This window comes from Podarcis melisellensis (genome assembly GCF_964234715.1).
Source record: "Podarcis melisellensis genome assembly, chromosome: 11".
Classification (NCBI taxonomy): Eukaryota; Metazoa; Chordata; class Lepidosauria; order Squamata; family Lacertidae; genus Podarcis; species Podarcis melisellensis.
In genome coordinates this window covers 33,363,694-33,386,515 of record NC_138543.1, presented here as the reverse complement: position 1 = coordinate 33,386,515, position 22,822 = coordinate 33,363,694, and the positions used below count along the sequence as shown (strand labels likewise).

The 22,822-nt window shown below is 45.2% G+C and overlaps 1 protein-coding gene across 1 annotated transcript in view; it reads right to left on the bottom strand.

The window, feature by feature from the left end:
- Positions 1-14,530, bottom strand: part of MAP1B (microtubule associated protein 1B) — a 74,288-nt gene extending 59,758 nt beyond the window's left edge. The window contains exons 1-2 of the mRNA XM_081929321.1: positions 14,302-14,530; positions 5,344-5,445 (exon numbers count right to left, since the gene is read on the bottom strand). Of these exons, the coding sequence (XP_081785447.1) occupies positions 5,344-5,445; positions 14,302-14,479 (280 nt within the window). The 5' untranslated portion in view covers positions 14,480-14,530. The remainder of the gene's footprint in view (positions 1-5,343; positions 5,446-14,301) is intronic.
- Positions 14,531-22,822: the final 8,292 nt, after the last annotated feature.

Here is a 22,822-nt window from a genome sequence, read left to right as displayed (position 1 = left end):
TTTAGCTCTTGGAATTCGACATGAGGGGCGTCCGTGGCATGAGGAGGACGGGCCCCAAGCGCGTGCGCAAGCAAGGACTCTCCCTTTTGGGCACAGGGACTTCAGCCGTGCGCACCCCTCGCCAATGGGGAAGGACAGAGAGGAGCCAATGGAGATTGGTGGTGCTAGGGCTCAGACGCCATCCCAGAGCCCTGTCCCTGGTGCAGCCAAAGCGAAGCCTCCTAGAGGAACCAGGAAGTGTTACATCTGTGACAGTGCGCACCATATGGCGAAAGAGTGCCCCCAGAGGCTCCAGAAGCACACTGCAGCGCTGGCAACTGTAACAGCAGAGGTGCAACCAGGGGAGCAGCTTCAGGGAAACGACAGTGCCTGGCTGGAAGCAGAGCTACTGGGGCTCAGCCAGGCGGATCTGTAGACAAGCCCCCAGCATCACTGCAGAGCGTGGACCCTTTGCCTCCCAAACCGGCAGTTCTGCTCACAGCAACACTCCAGTTGCCTGATGGGAGACTCCTTGAGGTTCCAATAACGATCGATTCGGGAAGCAACGCCGACTTCATGGGACTGCAGTTCGTTAAGCAGCACAACATGGCGCTCCTGCCTGCAACGACGCCTCTGAACGTGGTCACGGTGGACGGCAGGAAGTTGCTGGGGGGGCAAGTGGTGCAGCAAACCCCTCCCATGATGATGCAGATTGGCAACCATCGAGAGCTTATTAGTTTCAATGTCACCCACTTATCGGACACACCCATCGTGTTAGGCATGAGTTGGCTGGAGAGGCACAGTCCCGCGGTTGCGTGGTACCAGAGGCAGATCAACTTTTGTTCATCGTATTGTGCTCAGCATTGCTTTCAGACCGATCAGGGAGGAGAAGCTGAGCAGCCATTGCATCTGAGTATGGTGCAAACAGTGCCTCACAAGTACCAGGACTTCTTGGAGGTTTTCTGTGAGAAGGAAGCTGACAAGTTGCCGCCTCATAGACCTTACGACTGCGCGATTGATTTAGTGCCAGGGGCGCAATTGCCTGCTGCCAAGCTGTACTCCATGTCGGAGGACGAAATGCAAGAGCTTCGGGAGTTCATAGACCATAACCTCAAGCGCGGTTTCATCCAGGAATCTAAAGCAGCGGGAGGCAGCCCTGTTTTCTTTGTGAAGAAGAAGGACACGCCCCAAAAAAGGCTTATAGTGGATTACAGGTTCATCAACAGCTTGACTAAGCCCAAAGCTTTCCCCATGCCCAAGATTGACGACCTTTTAGCGACCGTCAGGAGGGGCAAGATTTTCACCAAGCTGGACCTACGTGGAGCTTACAATCTCATCCGCATCCGGAAAGGAGATGAGTGGAAGACCGCCATGTTCACCCCTCTGGGCACATACGAATACAGAGTCATGCCTTTCGGCCTCCAAAATGGCAGCCACGTTTTTCAAGCATTTATGCACCACGTGCTAGCAGGTCTCCTCTACAAAAAATGTGTCTGCTTTCTCGACGATATCCTGATTTTCTCGGAATCGCCGGAGGATCACGATAAGGACGTGAGGGAGGTCCTGCAGAGGCTGAAGGAACACAGGCTGTACGCCAAGTTGGAAAAGTGCCAGTTTGATGTCAGAGAGGTTGATTTCCTTGGCTACAAGTTGTCCGACGAGGGACTGGCCATGGACAGGGCTAAGGTTCAAGCGCTGTTGGACTGGAAAAGCCCTCGAAATCGGAAAGAGGTCCAGAGGTTCATCGGCTTTGCCAATTTTTACCGCAAGTTTATTAAAGGTTTTGCGAACGCGACGGCGGCGATCACTGACACCCTCAGTTCCAAGAAGAAGAAGTTCGTCTGGACCGAACAAGCGGAGCGGTCCTTCCGGACGCTTAAGGGTCTTTTCGCCTCCGAAGAGCAGCTGCTCCACGTGAATCCCGGCAGACCCATGCGGGTAGAGACCGATGCGTCGGATAGAGCGGTTGGGGCCGTTCTTTTGCAAGAGGATTCACAAGGCAACTGGCGACCGGGTGCGTTCTACTCCCGGAAGCTCAGCAAGACGGAGCGCAATTATACCATATGGGACAGGGAGTTGTTGGCCATTCATGCAGCTTTCAAAGCGTGGCGACACTTCTTAATAGGAGCCAAGCACACGGTGCAGGTCCGCACGGATCACAAGAACTTAGAGTATTGGCGGACGGCTAAGTTGCAGACCCAGCGACACATGCGCTGGGCGGAGTTCTTTGCGGACTTCGACTTCAAAATAGAATACATCCCAGGAGACTCCAATGTTATTGCAGACGCGCTGTCCCGAAAGCCGCAATACTTGGAGGAAGCAGCTCCAATCGCAGCAAAGCACATTTTCGCACCGCAGGCGTGGACGTGCGCTACCATCGCAGTCGACCTGGACGCGGTGCGACGCGCGTTGCAAAGGGATCAGTTTGCACAGTCTAAGATGGAGGAGCTACGCGGAGGGTCGCGACACAACGATGAGTTTCAATTACAAGATGGACTTTTGACTCGTAAGGGTGCCCTTTACGTGCCCACCGACGATCTTCGAGCCAAGGTTCTGCAACAGTTGCATGACGCCCCTAGTGCAGGCCATTTCGGCAAAGAAAAGACGATGGAGTTGGTGGCTAGAGACTTTTGGTGGCCCCAGATGAGAGGAGAGGTGGCGGACTACGTCGCCAGGTGTGATATCTGCCAGAGGTCCAAACCAGTGCACCAGAAGCAGGCGGGATTGCTAGAACCGCTGGAGACACCGCAGCAACCATGGGAGAGGGTAGCGTTGGACTTTGTTACAGACCTGCCCAGCTCCAGAGGTAAGACGGCGGTGTTAGTGGTGGTGGACTTGTTCACCAAGATGGCGCACTTCATCCCTTGTGCCAAGGTGGCGACGGCAGAACAGACCGCAAAGCTCTTCATCGATCACGTCTTCAGAGTGCATGGACTTCCGCAGTCCGTCTTGTCCGACAGGGGGCGCCAGTTTGTTTCCACTTTCTGGCGAAAGCTTCTGGGCATCTTGCACGTCAAAATCAACCTGACATCGGCGAGGCATCCACAAACCAACGGTCAAGCGGAGAGGGTCAACGCGATCATGCAGCAGTACCTGCGGTGCTACGCCAACCAGCGACCTGCGGCGTGGGTGGACTATCTGCCGATGGCTGAATTCGCCTACAACAACACGAAACACGCTTCCACCGGGGTGACGCCTTTCTTCGCGAACAATGGCCGTCATCCCAGAACCTTCCCGAGATTTGCGGCACCAGGAGGGGGGGGGCCTCAAGATGCCGACCAGTTTGCAGCGGAATTGCAAGAGGTGCACGAGGAGCTGCGGAGACATTTGGAGCTGGCAAAACAGGCGTATAAGGTGCAGGCCGATAAGCACAGGAGGGCGGGAGAGGACATCCAGGTTGGGGACTGGGTGTGGTTAGCAGCCCACGCGATGCCGGCCAGGTCATTGGCCAAGAAGAAGTTAGGACACAGGCAGCTAGGGCCATATCAAGTTGAGGCTAAGATCAATCCGGTGGCTTTTCGTATAGCCCTTCCGGAAGGTTCCAGGGTGCACCCGGTCTTTCATAGGTCGGTGCTCACTCCCTACAAAACCCCACACAGGTTTCAAGAGTCAGGAGCACCCCCAGAGCCACGTAGGAGGGCGCCTGAGAGGGGGGAATCGCCAAGACCAGAACCTCTTAACGAGGTCACAGAGATACTGGACTCGAGATGGGGGGAGGAGGGAGTTGAATATTTTCTTGCCAGGGAGGGCACACCAGCCGCTGCTAATAGTTGGGTGCCAGGCTACGAGTTAGACGAACCCCTTTTGAAAGAAGAGTTCCATGCACTTTTCCCACATAGACCCATGCCAGCTGAGTACTTTGATGACTGGCTTTTCACACCCACATTGTCAGATAGCACGTTCAGGGGTTTCTCTTCCCCCGAGGGAAGAACACCAGAATCAAGCCCGCCCAGGGGATCGTGCTCGGGGGTGGACACGGAAACCCCTTATTGGTGGGAGGAGCAGCCAGAGGAGGAATGGCGTAAGAGGTGGCTGATAGGTCCTTGGCGGGCAGCACCGGAGGAAGTAGCGATGGAAGCAGAGACTGAGAAGCATTTGGGGGAAGAACCCGACTTCGAATACACTTACACAGAACTGCCAGCAGAGAACATTGACGTAGACGACCTGTATCCTGAGCCTACCCCCGAAGAGCCGCAGTTTCCACAACCGGTCCCCGGCGAGCGGGAGGGGGGAAGGGGGGGCTTCGAGGGGGGGATGGATGTCAGGGTTTCTGGGAGAGAGGAGGAGATGACAGAGGAGACGGAGAGCGAGTGGGAGGAGGGGCAGAAGGATGAGGAAGAAGATGACGGAATTCTGAGGGAATCCACGAGTCTGAGCAGCGAGTCAGAGGATTCTCAAAAGGGGGTTACCTTAATCAAGCAAAGGGGAGGAGAAGGGAGAAGCGGAGAGGAGCCCAGTGGAAGACAGAGGAAGCAAGAGACGTCTCAGCCGGAACGGAGTAAAGGGGGTGGAGTCGTCAGCCTCTCGGAGGGAGCAGGATTAGGAGAGAACAGAGAGAGGGGGTTGGAGCAGGGTGTTCAGCCGGAAAGGGTGGAGAGCAGAGCAGGGGGTGGTGTAGCGGTCGAAAGAAAGGTCAGCAGCAACGTACGCGCGCCAAGTTCAAGCGTAGAGGCGCGCGGAAGTGGAGAGAGCTCAGGGGAGGAGCCCGGCCCTAAAGCCAGAAAGAGGGGGGAAGAGGCGGCAGAGGATTCAGCCTCAGGCGAGTCACGGAGAGAGGGAACCCAGGGGGGCAGGAAGACCCTGCGGAAAAGAAAGGAGAGGAAGAGGTGGTCTAGAGCCAGGCTATTAAGTTGGTGCGGAAGAGGGGAGGAGTCAGAGGGGACTTCAGCGGTCTAACGTGGCAGACGTACGGCCACAATGCTGAACTGTATGAGAAGCAGAAATCTTCAATAAACTTTTCCTGTAAATAAGCTGCAACGGAGTGAGGTCTCTTGTGAGCTGGGACCAGATCCGGGTGGCCGTGACACACAGCATAGCTGTTTACAAGGCTTTTTGCCCAACTAGGAATATTTCCAGGGAATTAAATCCCCCTGAGTTCAATGAGACTTACTTCCTTGCAAGCATGTTTGAATTACAGACTATGGCTGTGATCCCATGTTTATATCCACTGTGTGGTGTTATTTTTAACAGAAGAGCCACGAATAATTCTATATACATGAACACACATTATCCAAAAGGCTTGTTTTGCCATAGGGGGAAATAATAGTTTAATGAATTAAACTGAAATCATGTTCCATTATGCCAGTAAGTTTTTTTACATTCTTTTATGCTGTTTATGGGTAAAGACAGAAAAATAAAACCTACCCCGCACATCTGGAGAGAATCGAGCCGAATGGCGAGACACAAAAAGCTTAAGTTCTTGATCCAAGTTGCATTCAATGAGGTTTGTGTCCCATGACCGGATCCCTAAAAACCAAGATAAATAAAATACATGTAATTATTGGATACAAACAGATTGTGTATTTCTGAATTTTCTTTTAATAAAATCTGTGCCCTATCTGAATACTCTATGCTCTTAAAAGCCACATGGTGATTAAAAATAAATTATCTGCTCTCATTTTCCAGGACTCCATCCATCACCATGCTAAACATTTTCTAGTTCTTCTGAATACAGTACAGTAGTTGTTGAATGAATTTCTGCTCAAGGCCTTGTAAACACAACTTTAAGACCTGTTACTAGTTTGGTTATTATGTAGCAGGATTATGCGGTGACAACTGAGACTATGTTCAAACCTATTTACAACATAGTTACTGTAATTTGAAATGGTTGTTGTTGTTTTTACTCATTCTGCATGCATAAAATTCTTGTAACTTCTTCCTAGTAACTTTTTTTGCAACATTTTATTTTCAGTAAATTCAGTAAATTAGTTTTGCTTAAATAACATGTAACATACAAAATACAAAACTTCCCTCGTTGAAAAATACTGATTGCAGATAAACTACAATGGACAAATCTGTTACTCTGATTTACTTTGAAAGCGTACATTGGATTTAGGGTATCTTGTGTCATCTGAGACCACATTTCTTTCCTCACAATCACTAACTTGAATTACATTGCCCACTTATTTATGTATAAACTCAATGGAAGAGTGAAATTCATTTATTAGTCTTTAGCCATATATGAAAGTGTGGCTAAAACTCAAAAAGTGGCAACTAATTTTGAATAGGCCACATTTAGTTGGTGTCTTTCACACTTTCATTTATTACCCGTATGACTCAAAATCCAAATTCATGTCACAAGAAGGAACTTTATTTTTCATTTCTTTCCACAACAGCAACCTTGTCAAACTCTTGTTAACCACACTGCAGTTACAAAGAAAAGCATGCACCATAGTGCTATAAATAGTAGCAGTAATAGCAAGCACACCAGTGTGCCAATCTACCCTTTTGTTCTGGGCTTTCCGTAATAAATGGGATTGTTGGGTTACATAGTTTGTGCTTGGAAGAGGGCCTTCAGCTGGCTAGCTGTTTGATTCCCAAGCAAAAGTGCCTGGGGTTAGTGGACAGGGAGTGTTTTGAATGGGCCCCCTCTGGCAACCAGCCTATCTCCTGCACCAGCACTGTCAGACAGACAGACACACTAGACCAGGCACCATAGGGCTGTAAGTAGTAGCCTGAACACTGTCAACTGGCGCCACAGCATGACAGCTCCTTCTAGGCTGGTTTGGCAGTCTTGTTTAGGGAAGCTTTTAATGTTTAATAGATTATTGTATTTTAATATTCTGTTGGAAGCTGCCCAGAGTGGCTGGGGAAACCCAGCCAGATGGATGGGGTATAAAATAATAATAATAATAATAATAAAAAAAAAAAACAACAACAACAATGCAGTCTTAAATCATTCCATTGAGTAGCATACCTGCTTTTCCATCCATTGCATTTGCTTTGCCTCAACCTGCACTGCTTCACCTTGCTTCACTCCATCATTATATTTGATGAAGTGAAGCAAGGTGAATTTGACTTCCATCCTGTGTGCGACTAAAACTCTCGTCCCTGACTCTGATCTGGTACCTCCATCCATGTTTTCTGGCTTTAGCCCTCATGCCTACATTTCCATCTCAGATCCAGACTCTGTGGCAACTTGTGACAAGCCCAAAGCCTCACAACTTTTTTTATGCAGGCAATCACAACAGTGGATGCTAGTCTTTGTTTGAGGCCTGTATGTATGAGGCCCTCTTTTTTCTACTGAAGAAATCGCTCACTTTTCCCTTTGTTAGGACTTCAGTCTCTCCTCTACATACCATCAGGAGCAGCCCATCCAGGAGGTCAGGTGAGCAGTTGCAGACCTTGGGGTTTCAAATTTCAGCGGCACCCTGTGCAATACCAAAATTCGGTGCCCCCCACTGCCTCTCACCTTCTATTCTACATAACAGTTGTGGTGCCCCTATGGCGACACACCCAGTATGACCAAACAGGTTGTGCTCACCTAAATCCACCTATAAGTTGAGGCGGCAGGATCCAAAGGGGCAGTAGATCCCAATTTAGATATTTATTTCCCTCTTATTCCTGATGTAGATGTTCACTCACCCCCAGATTAATGTGCTGCACTAAAACTTTTAAAACGAAGTGCACTTTAAAAAATAAAAAGATCAGAATTTTACTGTTTGCTTGGGAAAGGCTTCCCTATGATACAGGGCTCTACAAGACACAAATACTAAATGTTAAATGCACATAATAATCCAAGACAGTTTTAGGATTGTGACTATATATTTAAAAAAGCCTGCAAGCAGTAGTTCTACATGGCAGAATAAGCAGAGATGTTTTGAAAAGAAAGTCCAAACTAGTTGCTATGTCATATTTCAAAAGGTCACTTGCCTGTTTTCTGATGGAGGAAGTCAAAACAAAACCAAAGTATAGAAGAAAGTTAAAGAAACTCTGAATGGTTAAATTGTTTGCCTGATGTTAAAAAAAAGAAGTGGAGTCTAGAAGACTGTGCTTATACACTTGTGTAAACATGTGCATAAGAAGCATTTAATATGGGAATGGGGATCCTGTGAACCTAATGATATTGTTGGAGTACAACTCCCATAAAACACAACCACTGGCTATGCTAGATGGGTTGGTGGAAGTTTGGGTTCAACAGCATCTGGAGGACCACAAGTTTATCATCCCTCATTTAATATATGGAGCTTGAAACCATGGAATGGTTTTCTAAAAATAGATGAGCTTTACAGCACAGTAATATTAGAATGGGTGAATACTGCTAGTTGGAACTTTACTTCTGTCCCAACGTTGAGATTTTATCATTGTTTATATTAAAGAAATGTACCATGATGTGGCTAAGGAGACATAATTTCAAGGGACCTAGCTAATCATATAAAGCTTTTAAAAGTTATGTGAGAGCAGTTTAAAATTCTAGCATTTAAATTCAAAATGCTTGCAATAGCAACAAAATCTCACTAGGAAAAAAAAGAAAGTCTAGTTTTCCTCTCAATACCGTTTTTTGGGAGTAGTGGTTATTTTATGCGCAGTAAAATAGAGTCACTCCAATGGTGATTCTGTACCACCAATGACATTCACAGTTGCTTGATCCTTCTGTTGCAAATGATCTTGGCAAAGAAAGGAGGGGATGTCTTAGACAATTTTCACACAGTCCTTATCTAGTTTTAAAACAATCAGCTTGTCAGACAGATTAAAAATGCTAGATATAAATGCATATATATTTTAAGTGCATATATATGCTCTAGAACCCTCCATAAGTGTTACATGCAATGGTTAAACAAACTTTGAGGCATACTGAAATACTTACAGATGTGTTTTAGATGGAAAGAAATACTTAATGAAATTTGCTGATAATCCCTGATGAGTCACTATCTGGCTGTTGCAAAAACTTATGAGATTTATATAGGATGAAAAATTAATCTGCTGTATTTTTGTTGGATATGTTTACTAAATGTGTCAGTCATATAAGCTAAATCATGTTCCCAACCATTTAGGGCATTGGAGTTTCTGAATTCAATTTCTGCTGAAAAGCCTACATCATTTAAATTAGAATGGACCTTCATCCCTGTTCTTTGTGGAAACTTCCAAAATTCAGTAATGACCACTAGTGTCAGAGTCCAAAAGGGGGGGGGGAGGCAGATTCACACTTTGAACTGACTCATAACATCTTCCTCAACCAAATGCAAAACTGTCTCCACTGAAAAGTATAAGGAGAAAAGAAGGTTGCGCCTGCAATAGGAATATAGATAATACTAGGTCAAACTATTTGTCCTTCTAACCCAGAACTGTCTGCGTGCTCACTTATCCAATTTCAACTAGAGATACTACAGGGCATAGGACATTTGTTCACAAAAGATCTGCTGTACCACCAAACTACAATCCTTCCCCTAAAGAAAGAAAACATCCCTGAAAGGTGTGGTGCCCACTTCTTCTGGTTGTATGGATATGTCCAGGAACAGAGCCTAGGATTTCTTGCACTGAAAGCAATAATCATACTCTCCTTCTCAGAGACCAACAAACCTGAGCTTACTCATCTGTGACCTGTATCACACATGCATATCACCTATTTCTTCCATACTTAGTGGGTGATGAATATGCCAAGTGTAAACTGTGCCTTAGGGGACACTGTGGCCTAAACCACAGAGTCTAGGGCTTGCTGATCAGAAGGTCAGCGGTTTGAATCCCCATGACGGGGTGAGCTCCTGTTGCTCGGTCCCTGCTCCTGCCAACCTAGCAGTTCAAAAGTACGTCAAAATGCAAGTAGATCAATAGGTACTGCTCCATCAGGAAGGTAAACGGCGTTTCCATGCACTGCTCTGGTTTTGCCAGAAGCGGCTTAGTCATGTTGGCCACATGACCCGGAAGCTGTACATCGGCTCCCTCGGCCAGTAAAGCAAGATGAGCAACCCCAGAGTCGTCCGCGATTGGACCTTACGGTCAGGGGTACCTTTACTTTTTAAACTGTGCCTTACACTTGAAGGTTAGAATAAAGCTGCAATCCTACACAGTTATGCATATAGCCTCCCTCAAAGTCAACAAGAGGATGAAAAAAATCACCAAGCAGATAGTTTTCAATGACATTTATTCTCAGTGTCATTGTATACAGCCAGAGATTCAAAAGTAACAAAAAGAAATAGTATTACTTTGTGACAGTTCTTTGTTCAATCCAGTACAGGGAAATATCAAAGAGAAGATGTTTTGACCCAGTTGCTTAGTGTAGAGATACAGATATGATGTCTGTTTTGAATCTGACCTTCATTTCCTTGCAGATTTTTACTGTTCTTCCATAGAGTATATTCAGAATTTGTTTAATGCAACATAATAAAACAGTGTTCATATTTCACGGTTTCCAGATATCACAAGCATTTCATTGTGACCAACATTCAGTATCATTTGTCATGTGGTTAAGATTGAATTGAGGTCTGTGTGTATGTATGTATGTATATGTATGTGTATATATATATATATATATATGCAGGTTTTGGTGTCCTCGGGTGTCTTCCCGTGTAAAAGTTGGGGTGTCTAGGCGACGTTTCGACGAGGTCTCACTCGTCATCTTCAGGCTGGTGCTTTCGGCTTCTTGTTACTGGAACAGAGCAGGATCAAGAACAGTAACAAGAAGCCGAAAGCACCAGCCTGAAGATGACGAGTGAGACCTCGTCGAAACGTCGCCTAGACACCCCAACTTTTACACGGGAAGACACCCGAGGACACCAAAACCTGCATTCCTGTACCCGTGAAAATCTACGAAAGCATATATATATATATATATATATATATATATATATATATATATATATATTCTTGTGGGGGTCATACTTGCATTGATCATTCATGATCAGACCACTTGGAGATGGGCTATCACAGCACAAAGCATTAGGTAGCCAAATTGAGTGATTTGCCTTCTGCTGTTTAAAAATAAACTCCAGCCATATATCATCTGTAGCTGCATATCATGCAGTATCGTTGAAGCAAACTGGGAATTGTGTGGATCAAAGCCAGGATTATGTCTTGAAAATAAAACGTCGTAACTTATTAACAATCCATTGCCGGCCATCCTCAATACAGCTCCATGATTCAGCAGTTCTGACAGAAACATGTCAGAAACACAACACAAAATTCACTAATACAGGGGAAATCTGGAAAAATATATCTAGATAGTCTGCTGTTATTAATGTGAGTGACCAATGGAATTCCAATTGAGATCAACTTGTTTTCTTCTGTGAGAAGAGTAGAAGGCCTTACAGCAGACCCTCCTCCATTAGCAACCAGGGCACACCCACAAATCTTGAGTTTCATACAGATCCTTGAGTCAGTCTTTTAAGTACTGAAAAAGGGTAGCCAGTGAATTAAAACAAATAGCTTATGGAGATTTTTGCTGGACAAAGTCCCTCTTGACAATATTTAGAACAAAAACCAAATCTTCATCCTCCAGATCATTCAGGATAAACCTTTAATAAGTCATCAGGTACATTAAGTCTTCTCAGATTTCTCTGCAGTGAGTCTCATTAATCTCATTAATCCAGCATCTTCAAGGGTGGTGCCCAAGACACAAAACCGAGAGCACAGGTAAGTTACGTGAAATACTGAGGCCCTTGTTGAGAATGCAGACTTCAAGTGAGAACTTAATATGTCCACTCATTAACTATATAATCAAGCTCCACAGAAAAAGAAAAATCTGCATTCTTCCCCAAAACAGGTTCAGCATAAAATCATTAATAAGAGAGACCCTGGATTTCTAAAAATAGCATGTATTGCTCTCAATTTCTAATCCAGCTTTTTAAGGCATTGTTTCTAAGGAGCTACAACCAAACAATAAAGCAAGTGGGGGGGGGGGAATGGTGCAGGAACAGAACTTATTTCTTCTGGGGGAATGTGAGCAAGTTGGCGTCAGATGCCTTGAGAGCACAACACACATCCATTTACTGTATCAATTATTAATAACTTTAAGTAAGTAACAGCTAGTTCAGGCTTAAGCTAAAACTTCAGATAAAGCTAAAAAGAAAATAACCAGAGCAGTCTAAAACAAAGACTTTCATTCTGAGCAAGTGTCAGATAAAACAGGTCAATTTATAAAAATAGCCACCAATGCAGGCAGTCCCGTCTTCACTACAATGTGGATTTGAGAAAGATGCACAAAGAAATTATGGATTCGAACCACTTGTAGGGAGTGAAGCAACAATAGGAACCAACTGGAGCCCCTCCATCTGCTGAACCACACCTATATAGCAAGAATGTAATCAAGGCACTGCCTAAGGGTTCTTTGAAAATGGCAGATTCCTGAAATCCCTTGTTCTCTCCCAGATAAAGCCACTAAAAAAAGAAATGCATTTGCTCGAAAACTTAATATTACTAAGGACTTGTATGAAACCTATGAATACTGCCTTTTAACACTTGTGTATCATTTATCCCATTTGCAGTGCACAACTGCATCCCCCAGAATGACACAATGCAGAGCATTATATTTAAGATCATCTATAAGAAATCCACTTGTTTCGGCCAGTATTCCAATGTGACTTTTATAAAATAAAAGTTAACAATACAGTTCCATAGCTGGGCAATGTCTGGAGCTGGAAAATGACAAGATTTAACAGGAAAAGTGCTCAATATTTTATAACCAGAGCTTCTGTCCTTTATTTTTACTGTTGTTTTTCTTGGGGGAAAATCTTTCTGAAGTCTCAGTTTTGTTCTAAGGTTCCCGAAACAAACCCCAGAATACTTATGGCTTAAAGTTAGAAACAAAGGAAGATGCAGCAGCATCTCTTGTCAGGAACTGCACCTTTTGCAGCACAAGAGATCTCCAAATCTTTTTTGCTTCAATTTGCAGGCAGCAAAACCTGTCTACTTTCCGATGCTTATTTAATGCATTTTTCTTTTTTCTCCTTGACTGTGTAAACGCCCTTTGTCCGCTATGGGCTGCCATAGGGACCGCACTGCGGACTGCACCACGCCCACAAGCCGGTATCTCTGGGCAGACTCCCCAGCAGCAGCACCAAGAGGCGAGAAAGAGAAAGCAAAGGAGGGACTGTTGCTGGCTCTGCAAAAGACCTGAACGACCTCTGCTCTGCCCAGCCAGTTGGGGAGGGTGTCTAATGACAATGCTGGGAGCGAGAAGGCGGAATGACTCACAGAAGGAAAAAGTGGCGCAAACTCAAGATCAACTGCTTTCAGAGAATGGGAGGAGGGGGTGATATCCCCTTCCCACCTTCCTTGTGCCAGTTAGCACAGCTAACTGCAAAAAGCCAGAATTGCAGATCTTTGGAGGGGGGGATCAAAGAGCCTGTCTCCCCCCTACTCTGTTGCTGCTGCAGGATTCTCAAGAGCCATGAGCATCTCAAGGCACCGCTATGAAGTGAGACAGAGAGGGATTCACACAACCTTGGATACCCACCCACCTGCCCAAGAAAGAAATCCCCACAGGATTCCTGCAATGCCTCCTTCTTACATGTTCTGCAATACAGGAGCCGATTTAGAGACTCTTGTTTGATGAGTGCATATGTTGTACAAGCTTCCCCAACCACGACAGAGAAGGCGGTGGTGGTGGTGGGGAATCAACTTTTCTCTGACTGTGTTTCAGGGTTGTTGTTTTGTTGGTTTGCTGTCAAAGTCAGCTATGGTTAAAAACAAAGCCATTAATTATAAGGGAGCCATTTCTTCCATCTCGTCGCCGCCCCCCCTCCCCGCGCGCGCCACCTCCACCCAAGAACTGCAGCCAGCCAGTGGAGAAAACACACCCTCCCGCGATTCCAGCTGCAGCTTCTTTCATTCCATGCGCAATGCAACTCCAAGAAGAGTCTGAAACGGAGTCAGAAGAGGCTGGGTAGGAAACCGAGGCTGGTGGAGATCGCTGCCAACTCTAGAGCCGCAGTTCTAGACGGAGGAGCCTCCTGGCCCCCTCCCACCACACACACACACACAGGGGTGGGGGAGAGGAGAGGGAGTGGTTGCATCCATTTTCCCTTTCTCGACCCTCTCTCTGGCTGGACCATGAAGTCAGCCCAGTGAAACCCCGCGCCGATTTCAACCTCGGACCACAATGAGCAGCAGCTCCGACGGGGAGGCGGCTGCGCCAAGGTTAGCCGCACAGTCAGGGGCTGCGATGGCGCAGAAACCCCCTCTCGCTGCGGGAGCCGGGACTTTTCGCGCCACGCAACCTGTAGGTCGCCTCTCCAGCCCTTTCGCTCCCCTCCCCACCCGACTGGCCGCCCCTGGAGAGAGAGACGGAGGGCGGCAGCTGAAGTATCTCTTCGCCTGGCTCCTGAGGGGAGCGAGGGAGGGAGGGAGGGAGGGAAGGAGGAGGGCTGCCTGGCGGCGCCGCCTTACCTCGCTCGATATTGCCTATGGCTCTCCTCAGATGCTCCTCGGTGACCAGCTCGCCTATAACGACCAGGAGGTAGAATTTGCTGTCGAGAAAGCGGTGCGACAGGCTGGGCGAGGGGGGCACCGCGTTGGGGAGGCTACAAGACGGCTCCGTCTCCGCTTCCAGCACCACCGTCGCCATCCTGGCAAAGCCCCTCTCCTCCTCCTCCTCCTCGCCTTTTCTCCCCTCAGGCGGCGGGACGAAAAGGCTTTTAGTTCCAAAGAGGCGCCTCCTTCCCTCGCGCGAGGGGCGGGAAAAAAACAGCCACAAAACCGCGCGCGCTCCAGAGGCACCACCGCGCTCCAGGCAGCCGGGCGAGTGAGGGAGGGCGGGGAGGCGGCGGCGCTTTTATAGCGAGACAGTGCGGGGCTGGGACCTGGCGAGGAGGAGGAGGAGGAGGGAGGGAGGGAGGCGTCGGCGGAGGAGGAGGAGGAGGAGGGGACCCGGCACAGCCACGCGCGCTGCCTTCCTCGCTTGCTGCTGCTGCTGCTGCTTCGCCAGCATCCAGCCCAGGCAGCTGATGTCATCTGCAGCAAATCATTCCCATCGCTGCCTCCGGAAGCAGAAAGGACGAGGTGGGCGAACAATGCCCGGGCGAGTAGACCGGGGGGCAAAGGAGGCCCAGCCTTGGCGGGCCCAGCCCTCGGGCTCCAGGGTCCCAAGGTGAACCTGCCTGTCACTTTCGAGCCGAGCCGGTGCATTTCTTTGCTCCGAAGTGTCCAAGGAGGCCTGGAGCGCGCGCGGAGGCGATGGAGACCAACACGCCCCGCAGCCGGGGGAAGGGAAGGCCAAGCCAGCAGGAGAGCCTTTTCTCCTTAGCGGACCCCGAAGAGAATAGGTCGGGGAAGAGGGTGCCTAAGGTCAGGCACGTGGTGTTGGCTGTACCAGGTAGCAGGCTGTTTTGGTTTTCCTTTGTAACCCAGGGACGTTACATTTGCACAGTGGAGAAAGTGGCTAGAGGTGTGTGTTCTTCTCCCTCCCTCTTTGATGATGCTAGATCAGGGGTCAGCAAAGTTTTTCAGTCGTGGGCTGGTCCACTGTCCTTCAGACCATGTGGTGGGCCGGGCTATATTTTTTTTGGGGGGGGATGAATAAATTCCTATGCCCCACAAATAACCCAGAGATGCATTTTAAATAAAAGCACACATTCTACTCATGTAAAAACACCAGGCAGGCCCCACAAATAACCCTGAGGTGCATTTTAAATAAAAGGACACATTCTTCTCATGTAAAAGCACGCAGATTCCCAGACCGTCCGTGAGCCGAATTGAGAAGGCGATTAGGCTGCACCTGGCCCCCAGGCCTTAGGTTGCCTACCCCTGCGCTAGAGCATCACTCAACAGGCATCATTCAACAAAGCTGACTGGCGAAATATTCCCAAACTCACCCTTGCCACAGGCCACTGGAAAATTGCAGAGGGTCTTGATGGAACACTTAATGGTTTTCACACCTGTCTGTGCCAAATGGTGTATGGTCATTCCAGTAGCACCTTAGAGACCAACTAAGTTTGTTACTGGTATGAGCTTTCGTTTGCATGTACACTTCTTCAGATACCTTCAGATACTTATATTTATTGTTTCTTTTATTTGATAATATTTAATTCTATTGTATTGCAATTTGAATTCCGTAGCATACTATAGAATTGAAATGGTGCAGGTTTCCCACAAAACATCCTGAATGGCCACTTGTGGTCCATGAACCCCAGTTTGGAAACCTCTGGTTTAGACAAAAAGAGGTGCTTCTTCATTTAACCAACCGGGAGAGGGACTTTTCAGTAGTGGCACCCTGGTTACATAATAGCCTCTACAAGTAGGTTTGCATGGCAACATCTTTTGGGCACCAGGTGTTTCCCCAAGCCTATTAAATAACTGAGATATTCTGAGCCTCTCTGTTTAAAATATGTTTCTAATGAGCGGATCGGCAGCAAGTTCTGCTTTGCTGAATTTATGCAAATTTTATCCCTCCCTTTTTAAAAAAATAGTTTTGTTTTATTATATATTTCAATTGTTTTTACATATTTTTTGTAAGGCTTCATGGTATGGAACATCATACAAATATAGTAAATAAATGAACAATTAACTTTTACCTACATCGCCTTCTATGAGTTTCAGCTGGTATGCCGGCCATGCCCTTTCCTGGACAGAGACAGCTTGACCCATACATTAGTAACCTCTAGACTGGATTGCTGCAGTGAACTCTGTGTGAGGCTCCTCTTAAGGTTGGTTCAGAAACTACTGTTAGTGCAAAACGCTGTGGTCAGTGCAAAACGCTCAGTGGTACATCCTACTGCACATTTATAGCATTTGTGTGCTAGAGGTGTTTCACTGGCTGCCTATTTGCTACCAAGTCAAGTGTAAGATTCTGCTGCTAAGGTCCAGTCAATCTGAGTGATTACCTTCTTCTTTACAATCCAGACTATTCATTGAGATCATCAGAGGAAGCTCTGTTAGTCATACTGCACCCATCAGAGATTTGTCTGATGGGAAATACTGTGCAATAGCCTTTCCCTAGATATATGTAAGCCCTTATGGTAATGGTGTTCAACCAGCTGGTTAAAACATACCTATTCATGACAACATTCTCAAGCTTTGATTTTTTAGCACTGGCTCTATTAGAGATATCAGATATCTGTAGTATTTGTGTGGTTTGTTTACTTTTGTACTGTATTGATTTTATGCTGTAAACTGCCTTGCTATGGAATGTAAATATTCTAATATATTAAAAATGTAAGTTTATTGCACAATGCAATGATAAACAGGACATTAGAACAAACAAACCAATCAAACTTGTCCAATATCACATTAGAAGGGGAAAATACATGGGTGAACCATGCTTTCTCATTATACAATATAAATGCCAAACATATAGTATTGATTACAACAGGGGACTTGTCATTGACAACCTTCTTTAAACCTTGGAGACAGTCAGTGACATATTTAAATAAATAAAATCTGGAGTATTGAGATAAGCTTCAGGATAACATACCTCTTTTTTAAAAAAAAAAGGTGGATAGAAGGTGGTCTAGGTTTTTCTGGTGAGAAATAAATGAAGAGAGACTAGTCATTATAAAAATTTATCTCTGGTAATGTTGTCTCTGATGGCTCTGCAACGCTGTGTCTACAAGTGCAACCTTATATGTTTGCCAGACCTTTAAAAATATTTTAGTTCCTGTGATACATTTTTAGCTCCAGTGATTTCTAGCTGTTTTTATCATTTGTATTGCATTTCATTGTGTTGATCTTTTTTTGTATTTATGCTTGTATTTGGGTGTTTAAGGTTCACAGTGAGGTTTGTTAGTTTGTTGCACTTTTATGCCTTTTAATTGATTTTGTACAACAGCTAGAGATACAATGTGCAGCTCAAGCACCGAAGTAACAATATAATCACAGTCTACCTTACATTTAAAGCTTCCAAATGTTGCCAAGTTGATGGGGAACCAGACCACAGGGCTGCCATTTTTTTAATGTATACCATGATGCATATTGTTATTTCCATTGCTGGTGCTGCCTAGCTATCAGAGGTGGGCATAAGAACACAATAATAGCCCGCTGGACCAGGCCACTGGTCCATTCAATCCAGCAGCTTGTTCTCGCAGTAGCCAACCAGATACCTGTGGGAAACCAGGTAGCAGAACATGAGCAAAAGAACACTCTCCCCTCCTATGGTGTCCAGCAACTAGCATTCAGAAGCATTACAATCTCCAACTCTGGCAGAACATAGCCATTGATAGCTCTTTCCTCCATGAATTTGCCTTGAATCCTCTTTAAAAACCATCCAAGTTAGTAGCCATCCCTGCTTCCTTGGGGAATGAGTTCCATAGTTTGACTTTGTGCTGCATGAGTAAGTGCTTCCTTTTAGGTAAAGGTAAAGGGACCCCTGACCATTAGGTCCAGTCGTGACCGACTCTAGGGTTGTGGCGCTCATCTCACTTTATTGGCCAAGGGAGCCGGCATACAGCTTCTGGGTCATGTGGCCAGCATGACTAAGCTGCTTCTGGTGAACCAGAGCAGCGCACAGAAACGTTTACCTTCCCGCTGGAGCGGTACCTATTTATCTACTTGCACTTTGATGTGCTTTTGAACTGCAAGGTTGGCAGGAGCAGGGACCAAGCAACAGGAGCTCACCCCGTCACAGGGATTCAAACCACCGACCTTCTGATCGGCAAGTCCTAGGCTCTGTGGTTTAACCCACAGTGCCACCCGCGTCCCATACTTCCTTTTACCTATCCTAAATCTTCCAACATTCAGCTTCATCGGATGTCCATGAATTCTAGTGCTATGAGACAGGGAGAAAAGCTGTTCTCTATCCACTTTCTCCATGCCACATATAATTTTTTGAACGTCTATCATTTCACCTCTAACTCGCATTTTTTGGGGGGCGGGGACTAGATTATTCAGGGATTTCCTTATGAGCAGAGCTTCTAAACAAAGGAACGTGGACCTAAAATTTAGACCACTGGGAAGATTTTGGGTGGCTACACATCCCAGGTATGAATCAGGTATCTGTGGTACACATTTTTAAGCAAACCAAGTACCTGTCCTCTTGCAGAGATTGCCAAAGCCACTTGGAAGTGCTCCATCATAGCAAGGGACCAAGGCCCAGGCAGGTGTACTCAGAAGACAGCATGTTCATTCACAGGTGACCAAACAAGCACACCAAGCAAAAGTAAACCCACCTTCCAGATGGGCCTTCAAACAAATGTTCTATGAGTTTCCAGCATGTAATTGCACAGCCATCATGAGAGAAGTCACCCTTAAAGCCACTTGTGAAAATGCCCTCAAAAATATACTGACCCTGTGCTGATGATTAACTGGAGTATGCAAAGGGCTGAAGTCACACTGGCGAAGTGATGATATTTGAGTGTTTCCAGAGGGTCCAGATGTAACACTGAAAACATACCAGTTGTTTAGACTGTAAATGTGAAGGGCAAAAAAGGGGGAGAGAGGCTGCATAGAAAGGGGGAAAGTGAAGGGATTGTGTGAATAAGTTGGGTATGCTGTATTGCAACCCTGTACAAAGGAGGAAACCTATGCCCACTAATGTGGATAGAAATTAGCAGAAGTCCGATTTATATGCACTACATTCTTCTCAGAACATGTGCTTTGTGTGTTTGTTTGCATGAGTGTGCATGCCATTCCTTTTCCTCCTGCAACTCCTTTTGCTAGTATACTTTTAGGACTGGCTGTCTAAGTAAGAGGCAGTCCAGAATTACATGTTCCGCTCCAGACAAGGGCATGCTGCCTAACTCACATTGTACTCATCAGTAGTTGATTATATAATTCATACTTACTATCTGTCTGTCTATTCATCTATCTATCTATCTAGCTAGCTAGCTAGCTAGCTAGCTATCATCTATCTATAGACAAGGCATCTACTTTTGACCCAGGAGCTTCTTAAGTGTTGATCCTGTGCCCAGAAAATATTACTCATTCTGCACTGACCCTCGCTTAGATTTTCTTCACATGCTTCAGGCGAGCTGCAAATTGCAGCAGAAGTCAGTTCTGGCAGTTAAAAAGAAACATGGGCTCCTTGCTGGAGCATCTTCTATTTGGAAAAAAGTCTCTGTGGTTTAAAGTTGTCACCTTGGACTGAAATATTAATCCATTTATTTTACAATGGATTTCTAGTTTCCAATATAAAGTTTGAAGGCTGCAAGTTCTAAGCCCACTAACTAGAAGAAAGTCTTGCTAAACTCAGCCATTCTTACAACTAATTTTACCTAAGTCTGGGCTGTTTTGGATTCTTGCTTCCTGCACATATGGGTATTAAACAAATTTCAATAATTAGTGTGCATTTGATTTGGCTTCATTTTCCTTCATTTATTTCCTGCCAGATCTATTACTTGGTCTTTGGAATTGTGTTATCAAGATGTCAGGAATCTGAGATTCCTTTATGCTCCCATTTCTGGTTTTCGTTTTCCTCCCCCCTCCCTTTTTTCTTTGGTTAATTTGTTACTTTGCTTATTAAATGTCATATTATTGCTTTGGGCAACTGCCAGAACATGTGGATTGCAACTAGGAGAAGCTGATCTAGTAGAGAAAATGCAAGGAAATTATATATTTCCAGAATACTTAGCTGATTTCCAATTAGGGGGGGAAATGTCTTTTTTTCGTGGTTTTATGTACATACCATTGTAAACTGATTTTTTTTTTAATCATAATGATATATATGTATTTTTCTAAATAAAAAAGGGAATTAATTTGCCTAAAAAATGTGGTCATCCTGTAAACTGCTGTAGATGATATATTTTTCACAAATCACAGTTCTGTTTTTATTGTACTGCTAAGAACTTAAAGAAAAAAGAGAAGCAAAAACAAAACAAAATAAATATCAAATTTATAAATATCCCAACAAGCATTACAGTTATGAATATCCTTATCCAACAATACCCTGTAGTGCAAACGAGTTCTTAATGCAACCTCTTCTTTTTTTATTGGCATGGCTTGGTCTCAATCATTTTCAAAGTTGTCATTTTCCTATTCCTGAGCAACTTGTTAACCTGTTTGCTATAAGTTTGTTTCAAATTTTATTCCACCTACATAGCTCAGTGGGTAGAGCATGAGGCTCTTAGGGTCATGGGTTCAAGTGACATATGCAGTAAAACTGCAGCCACCTCACCTCAGGTATGGCTCAGTGAAGGTCCATTGCCGAGGGAAATCCTATTAATCCAATCATGTTTTGGCTGGTCTGACTGAAACCTACTCTCTCAAGATCTGATCATTCCCAGAAACATGATTTCTGATTCCCTCACTCCCAGGTCCCTACAGTAGACAAGTCCTCCTTCCCCAAAATTAGAGAACCACTCGTTAATCTTTTAAAAGAAACATGCAATGGAAAGGTGACTTTAACAGTAATATAATACTTGGGAATAGTCTCTGAAAATCACTGTCTGATGATGCCTGCTTCTGTTCTACCTGGACACCCTTTCAAGGCTGCTGATCTTGTGTGGCAGGGGGAAATTGCATGGTCTTAGTCTGGCCTCTTGGAATTTTGTCCAGCAGTTTAGATTGGAGCTGCAGAGATGTTGTGAGGTTTGTTTGTTTGTTTTTGAAGTGCCAGATCTGCAGTATGCAAAATGTTTTCTACCTCTTTTACTTCTTTAGGACCTATTGCAACCAACTGCATACCTGAATGTTTGATAGCTTGTCAATCTCTCTCTCTCTTTCTCCTTCTCTCCCTCCAGTTATCCTGCAAGTGAATTCTTTGCATTTCTATATGACATCTTTTGAAACTTGCCACGTTTTTTCAAGGCATGTCTGCACAGGTTGGATTAAAAAAAATATCTATGTGAGTCCTGCCACAGAAAAATAAATATTGTTGCAATGATGCTTCAAAGTGACAGGGGATGGGAAGGTAAGCCGTAGGAAAAAGTGTATATGGAATGAAATTATGGGAAGAAACTATACAGCAAGAAACAGAATGTGGTGACCAGGAACCCGTTCAAATATATGAGCATGGTCAAATATACATCAATATGTGCAAACAGAGTCTGGGGTGGCACATGCATAATTTTATTTTGCCAAATTTTGGTGGGAACCGTACCTCGTTTAATCTTTTTGAAAATAGTAAGTGGCAACATTTTTACTCATATATGTTTGTTTCTGTTTAATAGTGCTATACCATGTATGTTTCGTGATAAGCTAACTCATAGGTACGTGTGTACATGATTGCAGCCTTGGGGTTTGTTTTGTCTTTTACCTATTTTTGCTTAAAAAAAAATTATCATGTGTTGTTTTATTACATTTCTGTTAGCTACCCTGGGGACATGATTATGTTAGAAGATATATACCATATATATGCAAGAATTAGCAGCATTTTTAATATTATTTTGCATGTAACAATAGACCTGCTTGTTCTTAGAAGTAGAATAATTTATTTGTAAAGGCAGAGTGGAATCTGCCCCCAGGCTTTCAATTTAGCTTTTATTTGCCTCATCATTTCCTTTCATATACATGACCAGGGTCCTTCCCTCAGTCTTTGCTATCTTAACAACCCCCAGCTCCCCAGCTTCAGACACTCAGTGCTTTTCTTCCCAGAAATTAGCCAATCCCCAGCACCAGACGTTTACCAGTCAGCCCATGATTATAGCAGTGAATGGAATTCTTTATGTCAGAGCAACATCTCAGCTGAATTGTACCCCAGAGCCCAAATATGTCATTCAGAGTCTCTGAAAATCAGTGAAGTCACTGCTGCCCAAGAGACTTTCCAGGATCAGGTACACTGATCTGAACAAAACTGAACTCCAGTCCCTTGAGGAGGAACTTCTGAAGGTCACCCACCAGAGTAGGAATTCTGAAAGAGTGACCAGACATATTGGATGTGACTGCTTGTCCATCTGATAATATGGACAGGGTGCTTCACGGGACAGCGAGGAGCCTTCAGATCTCCTGACTTGATGTTTGACCTTAAGTAGATGATTCAAAAGTGAAGCTTTCCCATTTAAAAGAGACATTCTGGATTTTTTCCAGGTAGTTACCAGATTAA